Raw genomic sequence first — 25,921 nt, 5'->3', positions numbered from 1 at the left:
CTCAGCGTCCAACAGTTTTATATGTCGCCATATATGGATATGGATCAACGTGGATAAAATAATCAAATAAATAAAAATTAAACGCATGCATGCGCACACACACAAAAAATGCAAATACAAATGGTTTATGGTTGCTTATAATTATGCTAATGCCAAAAAAAGTCTCTGACATTTTAAACTACAAAATGAAGTTTGACATTGAAATGTTAAACTATAACTACATAATGCATTTTTCAACTGCTTAAATACTAGCTTCAGTTCTCTAAAACTAATTGTCAGTGGCCTGAACGCATATATTTAATTAACTTGTAAATATCCTGCTACAGTAATGTTTGGTTTTTGATTTTAATGGTCAGGTTGTTGTTAGTCAACATGACATAATCACAATCGTCATAATATAGCATGCTTAATTAAAGTTTTGTGGATATAAATGCGATGTTACTGTCATGAAATTAAAATTATACAGGTGAGTAAACAGTGTAAATTAGTCATTTTAGCTGCTGGTAGGTGGTTGCTTTACAACATTTTGATGAAATAATAGATGTGCATAATTCATGTTCTCTGTGCTACAAAATCTTGCAAAACTAAAATGATACAATGCTTTTCTAAGGTTTTACAGGTGCAAAGGTGCATCCTTGCCCATTGTTAAATGGTTGCCAGGGAACATGATCACATTATAATATACCATGCATGAGTTTTGCCGATATAAATTAACCATTAATGTTGTGAAATTCAAATTATATGATGCGTATTATGAGTGCATAGATGTTAAATATGGGTTATTATCACTCATTGGTAGGTGGCTGCTAGGCAAAATGATGATGTCATAACATATGGTTCTATAGATAAGAACCTTAAAGGGATCTAAGATGTACCTGTGTGCCAAGTCTGGTTGCTCAACTCCTGACTGTGTAGGTGGAGTTTGTGGGCGGAGAGAGATTTTAATTTAATCCTACGTAAAGTACTATTTTTTTTTATCCTATTTATTGTTTTTGCAAAACATTTAACCCATTCTAACAGATTAAAATATAGTTTTAAATGTGAAGCTATTGTGATGAATCAGAGTAACTATAAATCAAACTAGGGACCACAAGCCTCACCTTGATAGTATAAAATGTTTCTTGGTCTAATGTATCCATTCGAGTTAGTAGAAACTTGTTTCAGGTGTTGCTGGGAGGAGCCAGAGACAATGGTTTCTAGTGGCACTCTGGACTATGTGAAATTTTCTCTCCTGGTAAACACAAACTGACTTCCCTTTCATAACACTGAAAACTAATTCACATTTTAAAGCACATATCTGTGTTGGTTTGAAAACAATACTTGAGATGTAACTTTCTCCTTTGGTCAAATAAAGATAATTGTTTCAGACTGTTTATCTGTCATGAAAGCAAGTTTTATTTGCAACACCATACATGCGGTTCCCATGCTTACTCTAATGTAATATTGAGCCCGAGAGCCAGAATGATGCTGTTTAAGCTGATGCTTACTCTAGAATTAGATACTATTCAGAAGAAAATCTCCATAAGTACATTTCTTAGCCTTGACAGATTATGATGGCGATACATCATACTGACAACAGATTTGGTCTTTGGCATAAAAAAAAAAGCCACGGGTTGAAGTCAGCTGTGAAAGAGATTGCATTTGTATGGAAAATTAAATTTGTACTCTCTGTTTCTGTCTGATTCCCCTTTCTCTCACATATTGCTTCTACTATTTACCGACTCATCTATGAAGTAATTGATTTGCTGTTGATCCTATGTTAATCAAAATGGAAATGAGCATGTAAATTCCACAGCACGGTGAATCATGACTCCTTTGCAGCTTGCACCTCTGGCACAACCACATCCACACACATGCATACAGATACTGCCTTTTATTGCATAGTCCTAGATGAGTCATAATATGGCATTGCATTTAATTATCATACATTTTCAGAACCCAGAATTATCATCTACAACCAACATATTTGGTGATTATGCTGGAAACATAACATCTATATTTATCTGCCTCTTTTTCCTCCCACTACTTCTCTTTTGTGCTTTCTGTTTTCATCCTCTTTCCTCTGCCATTGCCCAACACTGTACTTCTCCTGTCTTTCATCTTCCGGCTGGGAAGCGGGAAAAACATTTACAAGAAGCTGATTCTAGGGGAACTGCAGAGTCAGGGAGTGAAGGATGGCTAGATGAACAGACAAATGTATGAGTTCTCATTTTCTGACTGAATGCTGAAGAAAGAAGCAGTGACAGCATAATCATGAGGAACCACTGCAGGCTTCAAAACAAAGATGACAGACAACTCTGAAAGATGATGCACCTGACCAGAGGGAGTGTGTGTGTATGTGTAGTTGTAGTTGTGTTTCTCTCTTTCTGTGTTTCTGCTGATACTTGAGTTTTAAGCATGTGTCTTCCTTATTTTGCATTTATTATACATCTCAAAACAGATGTCACTGAGTGGTGGACAACATTCATATCTGTCAGAAACACAAACTCTCTGAGCTTAGTTGGGCCTTGAGACAAGCAAGTAGGTTTCTTTTTTTTTTGTTTCGTTTTTTATTTTTTGTTTTCCTTCCTCGTCTTCTTTTTTATTTTAGTGCTATTTAGTGAAAACCTCAATCAGATTAGAAATAAAAATAAGACTGTAAAGTCTATATGTGACCAAGAAAAACTGGTGGTTTGGAAGTGACCCCATTGATTTTTTCCCCTGTGTGGGATCAATTGCAAGTAGTTGCTGTGAACAACTGGTCCTCAGAGGTTTACCATTCAGCACCCGTCTTTGGGTGACCGCTTTTGGTCTGAAGGCATCTGGTGGGAGGCAAGCTTCCTTGGCCCAACTCAGCTGGATTGAGTGCCTTAACTCTCAAACAGATTGGCAAAGGTTTGAAATTAATTTCCATCTTATTTACAAATGCATAGAGATTGTGTTGATGTGCGCAAATTCTCTGCTTCACCAAACAATGATGCAAACACACAAACCTGAGTCAATCAGGTTCAGCCGGCAATTTACTGCAAATTGCACCAAATTTAACACAGAAAAACGTGTCTTAATTTATGCCAACTACGTGCGTAGTAGTTGGCGCTATAAGTTTTTATTTATTTGACATGAGAGAAGGAAATGTTATAAGAACTCTCCTCACGTCCAACTTCTAATAGAAGAGTTCACCCTTATTCCATAAATATATAAACATATTTTTAAGCCTCCCCTCGTGTATTTGAGCTGCCATGCTGTTTTCAGAGAGAAAAATGTGCACTACCTTTTAAAAAAGCTAATAGGCTATGTATTATTTTGTTACTTGCTTCCAGCCTTAAAAGTATGCTGCTCAAGGTTGAAAGTTGGTTGCTAATGAAATGAAGTAACTATGTTTTTGTTCATTTATACATTTATAAATTGTAAATTTTCCCTGTCTGGTTTGGGCTGCACTTCAATGCTGTTCAGTCAAAAATGACTCCAGACTGTCTCGTTGGTGCTTTATTCCTGTTTTTATTTTATTGCTTTCTCAATTAAGCAAAGCTGAAAGACAGCAACTAACTGCAAGGGATGTCACACCTGGTCTCTGCCTTTAACTTCAAAATTTCAAGGGTAGAGAGATTGGAGGCACTCATTGTCATGTTTAAGATGTTTGAGATGATTTGAGTTTTGAGATATGCTTTGGAAGCAACCATCAGAAGATGGGTGCACTGTAGTCATAAAGGATGGACATGGTCAGCAGTGATACTCAAGTATGATACTCAGTTGGCACCGAGAGCCCTAAAGTGTGCCACCAACAGCAGCCTGAGCCTTGAAAGAAAGCAGGATGGATCCATGTTTTCATGTTATTTATATTAAATTCTGACCCTGCTATCTGAATGGTCCACCTGTTGGTTTCCTGTTGTCCAGTTTTGATAAGTCTGTGCAAATGGTAATATCAGTTTCCTATTCTTAGCTCCTATTCGTAGCTCTTTGTGTAGGCCTCTGATGCTGTAGCCGTCTGCTTCATGGTTCAACATGTTGGGGGTGCTATTCTGCATACCTCGTCTGTAATGACTGGTTATTTGAGATACTGCTGCCTTCCTATCAGCTCAAAGCAGTCTGACCATTCGCCTCTGCCCCTCACACAGAGAACTGCCAATGCCAATGTGAAACAGTGAGTTTGGATCAAGCCCAATTTAACTTTTTCTGCTGTCTAAAGTAAAGTGGTAACCTCTTTCTCAAAGTGCTTGCGGGTATAGGCTGCATAAGGTATGTTTCACATCCTGCTCAAATACTCCAGAACCACTGGTGCTTGACAGCATGCCCAATGTTATGTAAGTTATTGATTGTTCCTACATTTCTTTTGCTAAATTTGAGAAATATATCTTGCTGAGTGTTACTGGAATACTATGACTTTTTCCAAATTTGGAAAACTGCATCCAGATATTGTTCCAATTCTATTATGTTTTAAAGCTAGCTCTTTCACCAGATCTGTTCAAAATACATTATCTCTTATTGTCTTAGGTAAAAACAAAGCCCCAGCAATTCCATGTTAGGATCACTGACACCATTGATGTGTGAGAAAAGTCAAATGACAATACCAACAAAATGAGCTAAGTGTGATTATAAATGTGTGGGGAGAAGTAATGTGTATAAGCTTGAAATGAACTGAATGGCTGTGTTGCTCATGCTAGGAGTGCCTATGCACGCATGTGTGCATCTGTATGTGTTAAGTGTATGTGCAGCACATCTCGTGGTCCTTATCATTACTGTCATGCTTTTCTTTTGACATGGGAAGGAAATGAAACAAGGAAAATATAATCAATGAACCGAGGACTGACTGGAATACAACGCATGCCCTTGCATTCACGCACACAAACGCACACGCGCACACCCCCTCCCTCACAAACATATCCACGCATAGTGCAATCACATCTCCCGAATGAAAGATGTATGTGTGTCACTTATAACCGTAATTTATGCAGAGCCTTAATTGAAAATTGTTATCAGAATCAATTTGGCAGCCTTTAATAGGATGAGGGCAAAGAGGCTGCAAGAGAGCCAGTTCCCTGGATGATGCATTTGTTAGAAAGCGAGAGACAGTGTATGAGTGTTTGTGTATCTGTACATGTTTGCGAGTTTGCAGCCGTGCTCTGCATATTGCTGCAAATTGATTTTATTTGTGCATGTATGTATCGTGGCAGCCTTTCATGCTGGGATTGTGTTTAATTCACATGCAGAAATAGCTCCATTGTGCCTTGATTGGAGCTGACAAACCATCATTAGGTTCTCCACATGGATCCACAATTTGAAATGCTAAGTGCTAGGCTGCACATGTTTAAAGCCTGTGAGGCTACTAGGAGTATATTTACTTAGGAGTGGAATCTATCTGGTTTCTTTAAACGGCTGTTGTATCTGAGTGTTGTGATTCCAGACCAACCAAGTGACTGTAAAGCAATTAATATGCAAATGAATGCCTCCACCTTTGATTATTGTTCTGTCTAATAATGTGTGAAGATTCAAGGTGTTACAGGTGTTAGATTAGCCGTGTGTGTAAGAGAAATATAAAAGAGACATTGCAGGTGTTCTCCAAACCTGTTTGTGTGTGTCTTTGTGTGTGCGTGTGTGTGTGTGTGTTTATCTCCACTCACAGTAGGAGCATCCGTAAACTTCTATTCGCAGACCAATCCGTCCCTCCTCGCTCCATTCTAACGGGATGAGCCTAAGGAAGCGAGCCACGATTCCCTGCTGGAGCTCATGGCGAACTGCACTCTCTGAGTTGGAGTTCCCAGAGAAAGCCTATGAACATAATCATTCATATACACACAGACATAGAGAGAAACACACACACACACACACAACACACACAAATTAAATACATCAAAGCCACAAGCCTGAAGACAAACAAGCAGCTTCAGGACTTCAGAACAAGAGTATTTGTTCCACTCACCACATCCTACCCTGAAGGTGCTCACTCACAAAACATACAAAATAATTATGAGTCTACATATCTAATATGCCCACCATAGGACAGTCTAACCGTAGGGAATGTTAGGAGTAAATTGCATATTGTATTAAGCTGCGTATGCATTAAGAAACTCCCTGCTCACATCAATTCATATCTAGACTGATTTATGTGTCCCAACAAGTAATAGAGGCTTGTAACTGATGAGGTTTACAGTTCTTTGCTATATTAGCCCTTTGTTCCACACAGCTGGTATACTGTCTAAAAACTCATCTTATTAAAAAAAAAAGGCATCTTGAAAAGCAAATAATGCCTAATTAACACTTCTAGGATTGCAGTGATGCCTAATTAAAATGTCGTATTTATCTGCAATTTTAAGTGTATCTGCACAGCCCCAGTGTGGCTGCAGTTCCATGACTGAACATGTGCTGGTTGTTTTGTACACATCATGGCTTGACAGCATGAGCTGCTCTCCAATGTTTTGCTGTAAGCATAATTATTTGATGTCAAATTTCAATGACAGGCTACTGAAGTACATTTCCTGACAGTGCATTCCCCCTTTGCTGTTTTGACTTAAATGTGACTGACTGGAGTCTTTACCACCCACTAAAAAAAATAAATTGTATTTACATGGAAAAGAGAAATGAGACAAGGATGGCATTCACTTCACCAAATACTATAGAATCCCACTGGATGAGTAAAAGAGGCACTCGTTAAAATGATCTCCTCTTCTCACTACATCATTCTTGTTTTCTTTCCTCCTACTTAGTTTCTCTTCCTTCACTTGACCTGATACATGACGGGGAGAACCTCTAACCGCCCACTAATCCACCTCACCACAGTCCCTGAACTATTTTCACTTCTGTGCATTCTCCTCTGCTCTCTGAAATAAACACACAACACAACCCCGTTCCCCCATGCATTACTTTCGACACACACATGCACAGAACAGTTTGCACACACCACTGGGGAGAAGCCTCATTAATAGCCTAGCAGGTAACTAGAAGAGAGCAAGACACTAGACAGCCATGTGTTATTTCAGATAAGACATGGAGTGGGCAGGGCAGAGCATGAGTGTATGGGAAAAAAATAACTTGCACAGACAGCCTGCTTTCAGCTGACTCTTCAGTGACCCAAGAGTGTACCCCTGAAGATATGCTATCTGCAAAAGGAGGAAATGGTCAAGAGTTCACACTTAGCTCAGAGCTACTGAACTTCCACTGTTGTGAAGGAGTGGACAGTGCTTCTTTTATCAATGAATTCCTCTCAGTTTCATATTTAATCTTTATTTATTCCATAAAGGTTTATGGAATAAATAAAGTATGCCTTTTGAAAGAGAAGGTTGCAGCATGGTATTGTATGTATGTCACCAATAAATAAGTAAGTAAATAAATAAATAAAAACAGCAAGCACATTAATAGTTATGCTCCTGACCATGACATAGCCAGAGTTATGGCTTTTACACCTAAAGACATAAAATCTCACAAATCCACAAATTGTCGTGGTTCTGCAGGAAGTTTGGACACATCCATCAGTGGCTAGGCAACAGATCAAGCAGCCACTCTGATCATGTGAAAGACAATACTGTTTAACTTGTGCAACGACTGGTAACTGATGATTCAGCAATGCAAACCTTAAAGTTACATTAAATTTGCTTTTTAAAGTAAGTTGACTGGAAACAGCATTTTTTCTCTTCTTTTAAATCATAGCAATTAAGTGGAAGTTGCCAGGTGTAATCGCTGCTTATATCGGTACTTTTTAAAGTAGCTTCCACACTATAGAAAAAAAAGGACTGGAGTACCTACAGATTACATGGACAGTAGCTGCTAGGTCATGAAAACCCATGACACGAAGCTCCTGTCACATAGTTTTTGTGCTGATGTTAATACCAGAGGAGGTTTTTGAGTCAGCACAGCACTGGTAACTTTGAGCACTCGGGGAGCCTGTTATGACTTCAAACAATGTGCGCTGAGCTCATTTCATAGTTGCATACCGCATCATCAAAACACTGGAAGTCTGAAATGTCTCCATAACTGAGATATTCCTTTATTCACCTGGGCTAGCGTTACTCTTTGGAGCTGTTTGTGCAATTCTACAATAGCTTCTTCCCCTCTAACCCTTATCTTTTTCTTTTGCTGTTAAATCTTCTCAAGCTTTCTTCTCCTGTGCTCTCTATTGCATGTTTGTCCTTCAGTATTCTGTTTCCAAACTGCCTGTAGTGTTGGCTTCTGATATGAAGCACAATGACAGTTATATCTACAATCTTCATAAATACACACAAGCATCCATGCACACATATAGATACAGACTGCCAATGCACCACCTTGCCATTTAAGCAATTATGAAATGTTAAAACCTGATGTCACTGTTAAGATCGCCTCATCGTTGGGTATAAAATAACGAAAGAGGAAAAAAAATCTTCTGACAATTTTTCTGGCTGCATGCAGATGACTTCAATTCCTTTTTGTCCAGCTGTCACCTTACTCTCCTTGCCCTTGTCAAGTTATACCAGAGAAAGAAAAAGAAAAAAGAAAAAGAGAGAGAACAAAACCATTTTTTTTCTTCACCCAAAAGCTCAATCCCCCCATCCTCTTTTTTCCCCCCCTCTATTTCCCTATTGTGTTCATCCCGCTTTCTACACTTATCTGTGCTTGGCTGAATGAACAGCTCAATTCAAAGGCATTACTATGCAGAGTGGGGGGCAGAAGGCAGGATAGGGAAGAGAAGAGGAGGATGAAGATGAGGAAAAAGCTGTGGATGCTGAACACCTTGCAAAAGTCTGCCTAGTGAACCATTTAATTCCCTCTACTCCAAAGTCAAATCATTAAGCGGCAAACCAATGAGTAATTGGAAATATATGTGTGTGACTGCCTGTGTGACAGTTTATGTTGAGGTGTGTGCACGTGTGCGTGTTTTATAAGCAACTTTAGAGCTTAGACACTTTGACGTTTTGTTTAATCAAGAACTGAGGTAATTTACGGCAACAAAGGCCACAAAGTGCCTGAAGCAAATTTCAGAGTTTACTCACTAGCTGCTATGTGCATGCGTGCAGAGTTGCACATACTTCTGCATGATTCTGCCTACTATGTATGTCAGTGATATGTACAGTTAATGTTAGATTAGTTGGTTTACTTGATACTTGAGAAAAATATTTACTGCTATTTTATGTAGTTCTGTGAGGATGTGCATCATATTTTGGAATGTTTAGAACAGTGTAAGTTAGTAAAGGACACACGCATGATTTCAGCAGTCCACGAGATCAGTGGGAGAAAAGCAATGAAAGAAATCTTGACTTGGAAAAGAAAATAATGAGGGAAGCTGAGAACCAGCCAGTCTCTGTGCTGACCATTTGGAGCACAGGGGCTGTCATTCAAGAAAGAACAAGCCAATCACTTTCCTACAGCTGGTCAAAAAAATACCCCTGTGGTCTGCTCTGTCTGACATACACAAACACACTTCGCTTGTATACGAGATAGACATCCACGTCGGCATGCTCGCTCTCATAAACAGACCCTGGCAAAATTCTCCACACGCCCATTATCTAACTGCTCAAAAGCTCTCCCTCATTGCTACTCCTCACCCGCTTACTTATTTTCCCTGGCTGCATGTTTTCATTTCCTGAATGAGCATCTGTCCTTTCTGTCTCTTCTCTCTCTTTTTTGTTTCACTGAAAATCAGTCTGTATATGTGCGAGCATATTTCTGTTTGTGCTGCGTGTCTGCGTTTTGACAGCCAGAGAGAGGCCCTTCCAGAGAACAGATCTCTAGATACTGAGAAACAACAAGTGAAAGCTATTTTCTGGCATTTGCTTGTTGCTGCTGGACTCTTTGTTAGACCAGCCCAGAGTCAGGGCTATTGTGTGTGTGTGTGGATCTATGTGTATGTTCCTTCCAAACAGGCAGGGGAAATCAGTCCGGCCTGGTCTGGTCTTTTGTTTTTATTGACAAGTGTACGAGACAAAACAGAAGGACCATAGAGAAATTTGTGTTTCTGTGAAGCCCTGTGGGTGGCTGTGTCTGTGCCAGGAAAATAGGACAAATTCTAGTAATGCTTAATTGAAGTCATGAATCTTTAAAATGTTTTAAAGTGGGCTGGGTGTTACATACTACAGCATGTGCCTAACATCTTGAGAGTATACCGTGCTACACACAAAGCCTCAATAGGAAATCTCTTCTTACTGTTTCGTGACACTTGCTGACAGAATTAAAATTCTGGGCTACACAGTCAATCAAGTATCCCACTAGGGGTGAGGACCACAACCAACTTCTGCTGCAGGCAGAAGCTAAATGGATTTTTGATCTGAGTCTGCAGCTCCAGATGGGCTCAATGAGCTGAATGAGGAACTTGATCTGTGCTATTTCCTGTAATGGTTTTGTATTTTTTGTATTGTTTTTTGTTGTTGTATTTCAATCATATTTTTGTTCATGTTTTGTTTTCTTAGTTCTTTCTCTTCAGTGGTGATTTATGCTTAGAAATGTAATAATATTTTTCTTAGTTGTACATCCTTGTATATGTTTGTGCTTCAGTTTTGTTTATATAGACTTTCTGCCATGTCTGTTTTTGGCAACACATTTCTTGCTTTACAAGTTTGAACAGTGAATTGAACTGCAAATCTGAAAGTTTGATTAAAACGAATGTATGTCCTTCCATTGTTATGTGCACTTCTGTTGATTTCTGTACATCAAAGGCACGATAAGCTGCTTCAGAGACTCTTTATAGTCTTTTATTGGAACAGTTCAGAATGATCTCATTTTGTATCCGTATGTGCCAGATAGTTAGTTCAGTCGCCAATTAAATGGCTTTACCTGCTAAAATGGGCACCCAAAGAATTGGTGACAAAGGAAAATTGAATCTTTTCTTTGCTTTGCATACATTATTAAGGAAAAATGAAAAACACTTCTAGTACATTTCATACCAATACTTTTTTCCACACACTGCTTTCTGGGCTCATTAATTACTGTATAGTAATAGAAAGAGTGAAAAAAATATAAAGTACTTATGAAGGAAATTTTAGCAAGAAACCTTCATCACATTTTCCCTTAAATTTACACACATGCAGGAGAAAACACGTGTGTGTACATGTGTTTGGACCTGATGTAAGTGACATGCAATAGTTTTACAGTATCATGTCAGTATCAGTATCAAGAAAAAAGTGAAAACCATCAGTGCACTGTTGATATAACATGGTTTCTACAGTCCTCATTAATCATACAACATTAAGACAGTAGGAAAGAGGAATTTTACCTCAGTGCTATTTTTTATACACTGTCCACACAAGTACCATTTTGAAACTGTTGCCAGACCAATTAAAATTTCATTACAGCCACTTAAGTTGTAAAGAAACTTTTATGACTCACTGGGATCTACCCTTTCTCCATAGTTCCATGCTTTTCAGACCTTCCATATGTAATAATACCAGTGTCACTGATATGCTACACAGTCACAAATATAGGTTGTTTTATACCAGTATGGACAAAAGCACTGGGCCATCTACACATTAAATCTAAAGGAGATGCTAAGCCAAGGAAGCCCATGTCTTGAAGCTCTTGGCACACAGCTTTTGTGCTGATGTTAATGTCTCAGAAGGTTTGCAAGTCTGAGTCAACAGAGCGCTGGCAAGTTTAACGTACTACTATGTGTCTCAACACTCGACTAGGTGACTGGGCTCTGCAACTCTACCACTTTGCAGCTGGAGTGGTGTGCTTCCTTCTACTTTGAAACAATACGTCTTAAAACGTTTTATTTGGAGGGAAGATATTTCATTAGCAGACAAAAAAGATGCAATAGTGGTATCCTGTTATTCTAGGATCCAGTGAGCTCTTTAGAACAACCATTATTTCACAAATGTTTATAAAGGCAGACTGCATGGCTAGGTGCTTGATTGTATACACTTGTGGCGATGGGACTTGAAACGCCTGAGTTTAAAAATAAAGAACCCATTACTTTTGTTCATATTATTCATGTTGATGATCTTCATGGTTACAAACTGTAGGTCTCCTACGGCAGTGTCAGAGTAAGCCGAAGCACTTCTGCAATGACTTCCATGTGTGTAAAAGATCAGCACTTTTTAGAATTGACATAGCATGATCACACATTCTCTATGTATGTGGAGAGAACTATCATTGACAAATGTCTGAAAATAAAATTTGATGTGCACAGTGCAAGGTATTGGTGTTTAGGACAATCTTTAGAGTGCTTTAGTGAGACACAAGTATATGGCTGTCCAATAAACTGCATTCTGGTCAGACTTAAGGAAGAGATACCAGGGTGCTCATACAGATATAAAGCTGACACGTTGAGATGTCATCAGATTAATGAAGAGTAGTGCATGTCTGAAAAAGGCTTATTTGAATTCATCATCTTCGTTATTCTCGCTCAGCAAATTTTAATTTCCACTCTCAACTCTTTATTTAGAATGAATTGACATTAAATAGGCTGACACTCAAGTTCTGTGAAGTTGCTGCAGCCAATCAAGATAAAGACTTAAAAGTTAAAAGGCAGACTTTATATCAGGGCCGATTAAAAGAAAAAAAAAAGATGAAGTCATAAAAAGTAATCTCCATGACTTCAAGCAGCAGTGTTCCTCTGATTAGTTCAATTCAAACATTTTGGACTTTAATGCTGATAACTAACTGATAGTGATAACTCATTTAGTGGTCGACAGCAGCTGTTCATCAACAGTCAGTGTGAGTGAATGAGAAACTGCTTATGTATGGGGATAAACACTGGTCAACAAACAAGTTTGTCTTCTTTATGTTGAGATGCAGTTTTGACCAGTGTCAGGAATTTGAGTCAGTAAGAGTAAGGCATAAAGAATCAACACAAATCATGAATGCACGCATCACTCTGAATGCTAAACCTTTTAATAATCTTACATTAATATCAAATAAGTGTGCCTTATTTCGTATGATGTAAATGAACCTCCTGGAGTCTTTCCCCGATTCATTTCAACAGTAGACAGCAGTTGCTGTTTGGATGGTAGCAATGGATCATCTCCATCTGTGACTTGACTCATTAGTAACTTGGGAAGTGCTGGCTTGAATTCAATGAAACATGGGAGAACGCATTCATCTTTGTATTACGTCACGTTATTAGTGGTGTTAGCACCAAATTAATAATCAGTAAGAAAACTGGTACTTAAGAACATTTTGACACAACTTTCTGCTAGGACGCAGCTATCATGACTACAAGGACAGAGTGTAATTATCCTTAATGGCTCAGTTTGATGGTGCAATGGTTTTGCACTGATGTACAGTATGTATGTCTTTGCAGGCCTGTCTACTGCCACTGGGGGGCAGTATGTAAAAAAAACCCCAAAAAACATATGTACAAATGGTTGTGTTATCGACTGTCTCTCCCTGGAGATGAAAGTAGTTATAATGTACCAAAGAGTCTTTATAATGGATCGAAGTAAAGTGCTAAGGAGAGAGTAAACAGAAGTTAAAAATTCTGAATGACAATATACCAACTAGGCTGTTAATCAGGACATCTCTTAGCAGTTGTCGACCACTGAAAGCACCAACAACGCGCATTAAAATTGGACCATGAGCAATGGAAGAAGGTGGCCATCCATCTGTGGGATGTGTTAAATGAATAAGTCCCATTTTTGGAGGTGCAAAATCAGGGCTTACAAGACTTGAATAATCTGTTGCTAAAATATTGGTGGCAGATACCATAACACACCTTCAAGGGTCTAGTGAAGACCTAAATGCCTCAATGGGTCAGGGCTGTTTTTGGAGGAGAAGGGGGACCAGCACAATAGTAGCCAGATGGTCATAATATCATGCCCAATCATGTACTTGGGCTTGTGCAGGAATTCAATGCAGTCAGACCCCTATTAGGTCACAGAAAAAGATGGTGTTCACCTTCATAAAACAAGGCTACTTGAAACCATTTCTAGTTGACATGAAGGGTATTGTCATTATTCATATGACTGCTGTGCTTCGAGGTGATTGTTGTGATTTGGTGCTAAATAAATAAAACATAATTGAACTGAATTGAATTATTAAGACATTCAAGGCTTTTTGTAACTAGTTCAAGTGAGACTCCATGGTGTAGGAAGATTAGCTTAAGTGCAACATGGATAATATTGGAAATTGTTTAAGAAAAAAGCATACTTCTAATACTGCATAATGTTTACATACTACTGTATAGCATATACACATAACAAAACAGAAAGTAAGAAAATTTAATGTTATTTTCGAGAAATATATTCTTTTAAAAAGTCTTTGTGTTTGCTGAGAAGGAAAGACTTATTTTGCCTGTGTGTTTTACACACACAAGGACAGAATAAGATCAAAGATGATTATGTGCCCTCATTTTGATTACTTTGTTATGGAGTGCAATGTATTTCTGCACTTTAAAAATGGCATTCTTCTTTTCTTTGTTCAGCCTTTCTTTGATCAAAAGGGAGATTGAACCAACTACCCCGCTGAGGCGTGCCCTTTCGATGGGTTGGAGAGTTTTACGTTACTCATCTCTGCATTTTGATCTAAGTTTAGGAGGTCCTTTTGCCAACTTTATTCTTGACAGGACGTTGATGATCATGTTGACATTATGTTGACTCTATGACCATTTTTATCCTGTTCTTCCATATGGACTTCAGGAGGGGAAATCCTCATCCAGCATGGCTTCAGCGCTCTATTCTGCTCGATTATGCTGCTGATAAGCGGTAGCATTATGACCTCCAATTTCAAAGGTCACAATAATTATAATAATAATTTGTATCAAAAAGGTTTAGAAATTGTTGTCCTTGTAGAGTGCACTGAAAACATCTGTTTGGTGTGTAACATCAAGCCATCGAGTTCTGCCAGCAATGTCAAAGCTATGTCAAGTGCAAAGAATTAGGATCATATTTTGGTTCCCATAACAACTCTCTTTCCTCTAGTCCTCCAATTGAAAAAAACATGCTTTTACTCTAAAGTTTCATAAGGAAATATTTCAACATTTCAGGCTTTGTTCACGCCAAATTCATCATGAGTAAAGTTTTAAAAATATTGTGACATGACAGTTTTAATAATCAAAACAAACCTAAATCTCAGTAAATACAAAGTGAAACTATGATGGCACCCCTGCTGAGATGTGAAACACATCTCCTGATTACTCAGTAACAAGCTGACATTTAACAGGCTGCAAGTTTGTCAGTGCTAAATATAACTTTAGGAGGGAGATAGGAGCCAGTTAGATAATGCTCTTTTCATCATATTTTCTTACATTAGATTAAATAAGATACCCTTATTTAATTTTAGTGTCACTGTTCAAAAGGGGCATAAACAAATTAATAAACAAGCTTTGATGGTTTTCTGCCAAAAACTTAACTTTACTTAAAATGTAAATATGATGTTAGCTTGTGCAGTATACAAAATAATATCTGCATATATTTTATATTATATTTATATTTATATTGTATTGCTTTGCAAGAGTTCTTTAGATGAACCTACTGTATGCTCGTAGGTATCCCTCCTCTTTGACATTACCTGATATATGGAAGATACTCTAAGCACTGTTTTTCATTACATATTTGTCTATTTGGCAATATCCTTTCTCTGTTTTTCTTTTTTCCTTGTTTTCAGCACTGACCTGCTTTACTGGTGTTTTTCTAGTTTCTTGCTTTATTCATTTTCCTCCTAATGTAAGCTCCTGTCTGCCAAAAGCCTAAAATGTAAATGCATGAGGCACTTGATGTCTGCATCTAATAAAATGCAAAAACATGGACGGCGATTGAAGCCTGGCAGCACGGAAGATCATCCAAGTTCAAAAAGTCAGCACTTCATTTCATTCGCGTTGCTTTTCTATCTCAGATGTGACTGTGAAATTTCACACATAAATAAGTCAAACTGCAATGCCTCAAAAGTGAAAATCAGAGGTGGGAATTAGAACCATTTCATTTAAGATGTACAACTTTTACTACAGATTTAGTGACTTGTTTATTAGATTATTTTTTATTTCCCCACCTTAAACCAGATCAACCTTAACCTTGATCTTTACTGTGAGGTTTTGGGGGCACTGACTCACTCTGACTCATTCTGTTTGTTTACACATTACGTTAAGCTCATGGAGCCCTTAATAATTTAGGTAGCAAACCATTTTAATTGGAGCTCATTTGAATGTTAATATATAACTTCTGGTGAAAATTTCAAACATATTTTTTACTTACACAAATTGACTTAAAGGATTTCCTGTTGATGGCGACTGCTTATTGTATTGCCATCTTCTATTTGTTTTCTCAAATCTAAATTTAACTCATTAACTTGCCTATTGGTCGTGAAGACTGAGGTGGCTCCAAGGCACTTGGCAACACCCAGTGAAATAAATACTAGGCTGACATGCAAAGAAAGGTAAGCAGGGAGTGAGAGAGAGAGAGAAAAAGAAAGAAAAAAAGAGCGAGCGAGCGAGAGAATGTGTTCCACTGGTGCATAAATCCAGGTGCATGATTTATCAGTGCATGCTCTGCAGCTTTTGAAACTGAATTAGTCCCCACCACTGAGACACGGAGGCATCACCATTCATTTACCTGACGAGCCACAGTCTAGCAACTCCTCCCTCCTGAGAACACACACATTCGATCACAATTGGACAAAGGTAAGCGCATGAGCTCCACTCGAGCTCGAACACTAACACTTTCACATAAGCTCGCACGTGCTTGTTTCAACATCATTAGGTTCAGTTTTATATACAGCCTTTAGCACAGAGAGAGGAATAAAATGAGCCTCAGCTGTTCTGGCAAGAGCGAAGCATTACATTCGCAGTGTATTACAGCATCACATTTCCTGACACCTTTTTAGCAAGGCTTCAGCACAATTTCATCTGTAAATACCTGAGCAATGTGGCTGCGAATGGCACAGGCTGAGATACATGTTCGCAACATAATCAAGTTGTGTCGCCATTATTTACTTTAACCAAATCTATTTCATTGCTCTACATCCACGGAAGGCTATAGCAGTTGTTTTAGTTCAGCTAAAAGAAAGAAGTGTAAATCGTTGCTTTAGTTTATTTATGTTGACACTGACTAAGTTACACTGGAAATGTTATCCTGTACCTGGCGGGAAATTTTACGTAGTACCATCATTGAGGAATCTGATTTAAATGACCAGTATTAAGTGGACAAATCGAAAGTTTATTCTATCAGCTTATGGGTGAGAGAAGCCAGAGGATGCTTTTTTTAAGTGCAGCGCTTGTTAATGTTAAAACTACTGAATGCAAGGATTCTAAAAAAATACCTGTACAGTGTTTCTCTCTGTGTTTGTTACACACAAGAAGATCTGTAGCCACTCTTGGGAAAAAATGTTTGTACTGCAATTTACCAGCCTTATTCCTCATGTCTCAATGACTAGTTGACAAGATACAAGATAATGTGCTTCCATGCACAAAGGCCATGGAAGGTTTTTTTGGGTTTTATTGCATTGCTTTCAAATATTCTTATCAATTTACAGTAAAAACATCTATTTCACAGCATGTACTTCGTTATTTTGTTCAGGCTAAACTGTGACAGCAATATCTCTATAAATGTTAGTAGTAGGCATGATTGTGTTAGCTACTTTCATCATCAATATTTACAGGTGTCTCCTTCTGGCTTACCTCAATTTTAACAGCCAGTGTCTGTTCTAATGTATTAAAGTACATTCTATGCTTCCAGTAATCTAACTTTACTTTCACATCAGGTTGAGGGGCTTTTTTCTGAACACTTCACAATAATACATTACAGAAAATAAACTGGTAATAAGAAGGATGTTTTGGGATGCTGAAACTTATGCCGTGTTTTAGAGCTGTTCAAAGACTAGACTATTTTTCACCAGTCCAGTGAGAAACTATTATTAACTTGTTCCCTTTTGATGCTGTATCAGCTTAAGATGAGGCTGCGGCTGTGCTAGTTTATTGGATACATACATTACTGTCAACTGACCTAGTGTACTTTCAGCTTCAAGCATCTCATCCACATGAATAAACAATCTGGCAATGTAGGAGAGGGCCTCCTGGTACTATCTGATAGAGACTAATGGCAAATGACATTATGGAGGAGAATTCTGACTTTATAAATGTGTTAATTTATTTTTAATGTCTTGTCGTAATTCGGTACGCATTGCATTTTGATTTCTTGATTTCTTTCTTTTGGGGTTACATGAAGAAAGTGTGATGCTGTAACTATGGAATAATAAAATCCATCTCCTACTCTTTGTTTTTCTGCAGGTTTCTAACGTAGCCAAGATATATCCATAACAGTACATCTTGTAACTGCTTCTAATTTCACAATTAGTTTTCAAATTTGTCTTTTCTTCTTTTTTATGGAGAAATATAAACAAGGACCCCCACTTTGCCTTTGCGTTTCTAGAGAAAGCCAAAAGAGGAACTGTGCTACTGTATGAGGAAGTCATACAATAAGAAGAATGTTGAGGTTGCTGCAGGACATGTATGAGGATAGCGTGACAGTGGTAAGGAGTGCAGTTGGAGTGACAGATGAGTCTAAGGTGGGGGTGGGATTACATCAGGGATCGGCTCTGGGCCCTTTCTTGTTTGTGATGGTGATGGGCAGGTTAACAGATGAGGTCAGGCAGGACACTCCATGGACTATGATGTTCACAGACGACATTGTGATCTGTAGTGTGAATAAGGAGCAGGTGGAAGAGAGCCCGGAGAAGTGGAGGTATCCCCTGGAGAGAAGATGAATGAAAGTCAGCATAGGTAAGACAGAATACATGTGTGTGAATGAGAAGGAAGCAGGTGTAACAAGTCTAAATACTGGGGTCAACCATCCAAAGCAACAGACAGTGCACAAGAAACATGAAGAAGAGAGGTGCCGGCAGGGTGGAGCAGGTGGAGACAATTTGTGACAAAAGGATAGTATCAAGAGTGAAAGGGAAGGTTTACAAGATTGTAGTGAGACCTGGTATGATGTAAGGTCTGGAGTTACTGGCACTGACAGAATGACACGAAGTGAAGATGAAGGTCACAGAGATGGATCTCTAAAGATTTCCACTGGGAGTGACCTGCATGGACAAGATTAGACATGAGTATATCAGTGGGACAGCTCACATTGAGCACTTTGGAGGCAAAGTTAAAGAGGCAAGGCTGAGATGTTTGGACATGTGCAGAGGAGAGACAGTGGATATACTGGACAAATGAATAAAGATAAAGCTTCTAGGCAAGAGGAAAAGAGGAACACTATAAAGAAGGTTCATCAGTGTAGTGAAGGAGAACATGAAGAGGTGTTGGTGTGGCTAGGGATAGGGTTAGATGGCGGCAGATGATGAAAAGAAGGCAGAAAAAGATGTTTTTCTTTTGTTTTTCGTTGTTTAAAAATTGCTGTTATTCCTGGAGTTTAGATTCGTAAACCAAAAGAAACGGCAAAAATAGAGATATTAAGCGAAAGGTAGTTTTGTATTAATAGTAGTAGTAATGGTTAATTATAAGCAGTTATAACCATAAGCAGCAATTTAAGTAGACAAAAAGCTTTTAATGAGTGATTAAAAAGAGTACACCATTACTAGATAATACACCCATAAAGCACTGTATGCATCACTGTATGTGTGTATATGTGTGTATTATCGTGTAAAAGTTCTGAAAAATTGAAATATAAATATTTCAAATATATGAAATGTAAATATAAATAATATAAAATAATAATATAAATTATTGTAAATCCATTTACAATTAAACAAATTGAGCACTTAGCTCAATACTCATGTGCTAGACCACTCACATCTTCAAGCTCATCTTTCCTTTTGAGCCAACCTATAAAAATATAAAGCTGTATCTATCACAGGTGCTGCACTTTTGCATCGGTAAAACATGTTCACAGGCAGACAATTTCTACAGGTCTCTCAAACACCAGCACAAGCACACACGTGCATACCTAAAAATATACTATGCTGCTTATGGTAATATTGTGCCAACTAAAGTCCAACAAAATAGTTTTGCCCTGTTGGGACAGTTTTTTTTATTTGAGTAATTCAGTAACTCATAAGCTCTTAGGCATTGTCTTCTACTTAGGCATTTGGTGCTTTAATTATTACAATCAGTCATCTGTGTCATTTGATTCCTTGGAAGTGCATTAGTGTGTTATTAAAAACACTGTTTTTCACACATCCAATACAGCTTTTTCCAGGCCTTTAGCAGTCATCCTTCTCAGTGAATTGCACACTCACGGCAGTTATATTGGAAGTGGCACACTTGCTTTAACTAAAAAGTTGTTCTCTTAGTTTGGCAGTGAAAGAGTTAAGTCATCAGCGTGGAGTAATAGCAGGTGGTGATTGGTGGCAAAAGGTTCTTGAATAGAACCTTCATACATAAAAGTGCAGGACAGGCGGTTTGCTCTCTGGGGATCACTGTGTGAGCCTCATCCAGTGGTGTATAGGATTGAGCCGAATGTGATTGAATGGGCTGAAACAGGGCTTGATGGCTTGATGGTAGTTCTCTCTGTGTGTGTGTGTGTGTGTGTGTGTGTGTGTGTGTGTGTGTGTGTGTGTGTGTGTGTGTGTGTGTGTGTGTGAGAGTTGGCTTAAGCGACCTGCCACCCCCCACCTATCTCTTTGATCAATAGCACTGATTGCTCCGATATCATCACCACTTACACACAAACAGCCACATACTTCACAAAACAGGTCTAAACTTTTGCCCAGGCTTAATTATCAGCAGGGGTTAGTAGGAGTGCAAGTATGTCTGCATGTATGTGTGCATTCATTTGTGTAGATTCTGCAGCTCCTCGACATCTAAATAAGCCAAGAGGCAGAGAATCCATGTGCTCAGTTTTTCCTTGTAACTGCATGGGTTATTGATGGTATATGCCCAGTTCAAAATTATTGGCTCTGCATTTGTTTACATAAGCAATATTTTGAATTCCACTGGCAATAAATTAAAAAGCAATATTCATGTCATAAATTTTGGCAAAACAGAGGGGGGAAAAAAGTTGGCTATAGTTACAAAAACGCCAAAGAGATGAATGTGTTTTGGAGTATTTGCAGAAATATTAGAGGCAATGAATCAGGGTTAATAGCAGGAGAAAAATACTTCAGAATAAATAATAACTGGCAAACAATTACGATGCCGCAGACAAAAACAACAGCTTAATTTACTTTCAACTGTAAACGATTCGTATATGTCATGGCAACCAGTAAAAGCCATGATAGGCAAAAAAAAGGATTACATTATCTACAGAGCTTAGTACCCGCAGCTGAAAAAAGGATAAGACATACTTTGTCATTTTATTAGTCTTACAGTAGCAAATCACAATAAACAACTTAGCTTAATAAATTGAGTACAATATCACAGTACAAAACAGCTCAAAAAGTTCTTCTGAATTCTATGTATGAATTCTTGTTCTAGCAATCAACTGCCTGTGTCCAAACTCTGATTCCCAGCCACCTGTACTCGACTTGGTTGTGCCAAGGCCTGCGAAGCTGGACACACCAGCCTGCTGTGTTAGGCCAGTTAAATAATTTCATTTTAGTAGAAGTTGCAGGATTCAAGTGAGTTAAAGCTAGAGTAGGAGCATTTACACAGCATTCACTCACCCATCCAAATCGTGGAATCAAGGTGTTCTAATCACTTCCAGGGTCACATGTGTGTAAAATCGAGCATGTAGGCATGCAGCCATCTTCTACAAACATTTGTGAAAGAACAGGTCACTCTCAGGAGCTCAGTGGATTCCACCATTGTACCCTGATAAGATGCCAGCGTGCAGCAAGTCCAGTCATGAAACTTACTTGTTACTAAATATTCCACTGTCAACTGTTGGTGGTAATATAACAAAGTAGAAGCAATTGGGAATGGTAAATGGCCTGTATTTGTATAGCAGTTTAATTAGTCCCTATGGACCCCAAAGCGCTTTACACTACATTCAGTCATCCACACACTGGTGATGGCAAGCTACATTGTAGCCACAGCTACAATGTAGGGGCTGCCGGACACTGGCGCCACCGGGCCCTCTGACCACCACCAATAGGCAACGGGTGAAGTGTCTTGCCCAAGGACACAACCACCGAGACTGCCGGAGCCGGGGCTCGAACCGGCAACCTTCCGAATACAAGAGGAACTGCCAACTCTTGAGCCACAATCGGCCAATGATGGCAACTAAGGGGATACGCTACGTAAAATCTCACTGCAGGGCCATGGATGGTGAGGGTTTCCATGGATGAGTACCTGCTTCCAAGCCTTACATTAACAAACTCAATGTAAAGCATTGGATGCAGAATTGTGAAGCACCAGACCACGGGGCTCCAGAGCAGTGAAGACGTGTTCTCTAAAGTGATGAATCACGCTTCTCTGTGTGCCAGTCCGATGGACGAGTCTGGGTTTGCTGGTTCAAAGACATTCCAAACTTTGTGGGAACAGTTTTGGATGGCACTGTCCTGTTCAAACATGACAAACATTACCAGTGCTTAAAGCAAGGTCCATAAATAAATGAGAGTTTGGTGTGGAAGAACTTGACTGGCCTGCACAGAGTCCTCACCACAACCCGAACATCTTCAGGATGAATTGGAACAGAGCTTTCGAGCCAGGCCTTCTCATCCAACATCAGTGCCTGACTTCACAAATGCACATCTGTATCATCAAAAATTCCCATACATGATCTGAAACCCTGTGGAAACCTGTCTTCTCAGAAGAGTTGTAGTTGTTATAGTTGCTGTTAACGGTTAACGGTCATATTAAACCCTTCAGATTAAGAATGAGAAGTCATTTAAGTTTTTATGTGAAGGCAGATGAGCAAATACTTACAGCAATAGAGTGTACTTATTTGGCCTTTGATTAATCATTATTAATTATGTTTACCACAACTATATTGCCTTTTTCTTATTTTCTTCCTTCCTTTTTTCACTCCCAGAAGGAGAACTCCTCTTTATTGTTTCATTGAGTATTTAATTCTGTTCTGTCCTCATTCATTGTCTCTCATTGTTTAGCGTCATTCATGCCATTTCCAAACTAATGAGTGAAGTCAGGTGGAGTACTTTAGAGAGGTCATGCCTCGCATACTGTTAATGCAAACGTTGCACATTGCCACTACAGTAGTGTAACGTTTGTCAGGGTGCAGGGGCTCCCCCACTGGCCTGGTTACCTGCCTTGTCTGTTGGCAAACCACACCTCTACATGGGCGCAGACTCACAGAGTGAAAACTAGGGGTTTTTAGCACAACCAAGATTAACTAACAAAATTCATTGGATCTCCTTTTAGCCACCTTTTGTTTGATTGAAAAGGTTGTTTGTTATGTTGTCCCATCATCAGAGATAGAAGAAAGATTGGAAGCCCAGGCTTTATTTCAGGAGGAAGGGTGCACACTCAGTGAAAAAGTACTCGGTTCTGAATTAGGTCTGTCAGGAAGAATCTGTGTGAGTCATGGCTTATACAGTAGATGGTTGACTTCATGATGAGACTCTACAGTGTTTCAGTGTGTGCAAAGAATTGGTACCAAACTCAACAAGATAAGTTGGTGAGAGTGCATTTACTGAACTCTAGATACCTGTAAGACCAGAAGTAGGGAAGAAAATGTACGTCTTCATGTACAGCAATAAAACTTTTGAATATCTAATAATTAAATAGGAGAAAATGAGGAAATGACATCAGTAATAAATGTTTCTATATATGAACAAAAAATTTTTTTGCATACATGACTGTATTTACATATGTAATTAAAAAATATTTTAAATAAAATAAATAAAATAAAATTGCCTGAAAACTAACACTCTTAATGGAAATTGTTATCATCTAAACCAGCTATGGCTTTAAATAGTCACAGATGAATTGTTCTTACTCCCACCTGATGCTGGGTCAGGTCCTGCGTTACAGCACTGCAATGCACTGAGAACATTTTTAGTGCATTCGTGTGTGTGTGCGTGCGTGTGTGTGTGTGTGTGTGTGTGTGTGTGTGTGTGTGTAATGAAATCAAGTAGATTTTAATTAAAATGCCCTCACTATCTTATATAGATGTCAGGACAGTATTGCTGTCACTGGCATATTTTATTGTGTCTTTATGTCATATAATCATTCCAAAACTGAAGAAAGCATCTTTCGTCTAAAAATAATGAACACTTGTATGTCTGCGGTTTGAGTTTACATGTTCAGCCATTCAAAAGGATTCTGATAGAGAAGACAGAATTGTAACCGTGCAAGTTAACAGTGGTTCAAACATGAATGCCGCAGCACACTGCACACATTTTAAACATAGTAGTTGAATTTGATATTTAATGTCCGGTTCTGTGACAGAGTTGCGGTGTTTAAATTGGTGATAAAAAAATGTGTTTGCAGAACAGAAATCTCACTATGAGATTTTGTCATGTGTGTATTACAGTTTTTCTGAATTGATTTGGCATTATTCTCACAGCAGAAAAGTCCTTCTCACCACTCTTAATACAGTTCACAAAACATTTAAGCCATTTTTCATAACACGTTTACTTCAACTCTGTGATGAATGAATAAGAACCTTTCACCACACTTTACAAGCATCATAATCTTACTGACTTTGGAAGGAGTTTTGTAAAAATAAAATGTGAAATATTTTGTTTGAAACTTTACAAAATTCCCGAAATGCAGAAAAGCACAATTATATTTGTGAAACTTTACTGTATGCATCAGAAAACAGACACAGGAAGTATATACAATCTGAGAACATAGGACCGACTGCTGTATACTCCAGCAAAGTCACGCTACATACATTCAGCAACTACTTTATTAGTAAGGCTGTTCTACTGCCAGACAACTTTGAGCTGATAGGAAGGTAACAGCAATGCAAACTCGTTTAATCACTCCCTTTAATATCCTTTAATCTCAAATAAAAAATAAAAAATCCTTCAAAGCATTCCTGATGGTTTTGTGTATTTTGTTAAAAAAACCCAAAAACATCTGCAGTGTTTTCAAAAGCAAAAACAAAAGATCTGATCATTTCAAATGCCTCAAACATTATTTAAAGTTAACATGTAAAAGCTGCTGTGATAAAGCTAATTATTTAAGGCACTACATCGCACAGTAGCAGTAATTTACATGACAAGCTTTTACAGATTCACTGGGGAAAAGACAAAACAAGCAAAGCAAATACATATTCTTTCCAACTCTACTATTAAGATTAACATAAAAAAGTCTCCTCCCCTTCATTTCAAGGTTTTAGATTTCTGCTGTCTAGTTTGGTGTATCAGCATTATTCACGACAGGCCTGTCCTTTTGTCTCCCATCTGTTATCACCTGTAGCCTTTCGCAAAGCAGCAACAGTGAACAGTGAAGGCCATTAACCTATTAGCTGATCACAAACTGTCAGGTGCCCCACTCAAGTCCTTGCTAACAATTCATTGATGGAAATGTGTTGTTTTGGCACAAGAGACACAGAAAATAAAGCCAAAGAAAAATAAACCACATCCATACTGTTAGGGAAACATTGAATGCAAACGGCTCATTTTGGAAAGATGTTCTTATGTCATATCTTTCCTCTAAGACCCAGTAAATCTTCAATTAGATGAGCCACAGTCATATTACATTTGGTTTAAACTGAGGGAATAAAATTTCCTTGTGCTTTGAAGTGATACTTAAGATTTTTCATCCTAAACAAGGTTTTCTGCTTTTTCTGTGCACGTAGGTAAAGAAGAGGATTTTGCACTTAAGTAAGGAACATTGAAGCTTGCTGTATGTATAATTTTATTTTTTAATTATGGAGTGTTTATTGAACCTTCTGACAAATTAAAATAAATACAAATAATTGTAAATAAATGTGTATATATGAGTTTTAATCTGGCATTTTTGAGCATTTTATTGCTCACAGTAGCACTGCATGTATCTGACTGTATATATGACGCTAGTCACAGTGACGATACAGAGGTCTTTAAAACAACAATATCAAATATAATACACTTGGCATTACAAGGTTAACAAGACATTTAGTGAAAGCTAAGTTAGGAACAGAGCTTGACAGCTGATTTAAATAAAAAAAAAACATTTTAAAGAGAAAGCTTGTAAAAGCACCAGTGTAAATCTTTGTAAGTTTATTTTAGATAAACCAAATTTATCCAATTTAGAATAGAAGAGAATGTCAAAATC

General features: G+C 38.2%; 1 protein-coding gene across 1 annotated transcript in view; it reads right to left on the bottom strand.

Annotated features, from left to right (window-relative positions):
* The window catches only part of cntnap2a (contactin associated protein 2a), a 384,903-nt gene that overhangs the window by 194,544 nt on the left and 164,438 nt on the right, over positions 1–25,921 (bottom strand). Inside the window, exon 4 of the mRNA XM_013915179.1 lies at positions 5,598–5,745. Coding sequence (XP_013770633.1) covers positions 5,598–5,745 — 148 coding nt within the window. The remainder of the gene's footprint in view (positions 1–5,597; positions 5,746–25,921) is intronic.

This window comes from Pundamilia nyererei, unplaced genomic scaffold (assembly GCF_000239375.1).
Source record: "Pundamilia nyererei isolate P.nyererei 1_Seehausen unplaced genomic scaffold, PunNye1.0 scaffold00007, whole genome shotgun sequence".
NCBI classification, from domain to species: Eukaryota; Metazoa; Chordata; class Actinopteri; order Cichliformes; family Cichlidae; genus Pundamilia; species Pundamilia nyererei.
This window is presented reverse-complemented; position numbering and strand designations above follow the sequence as displayed.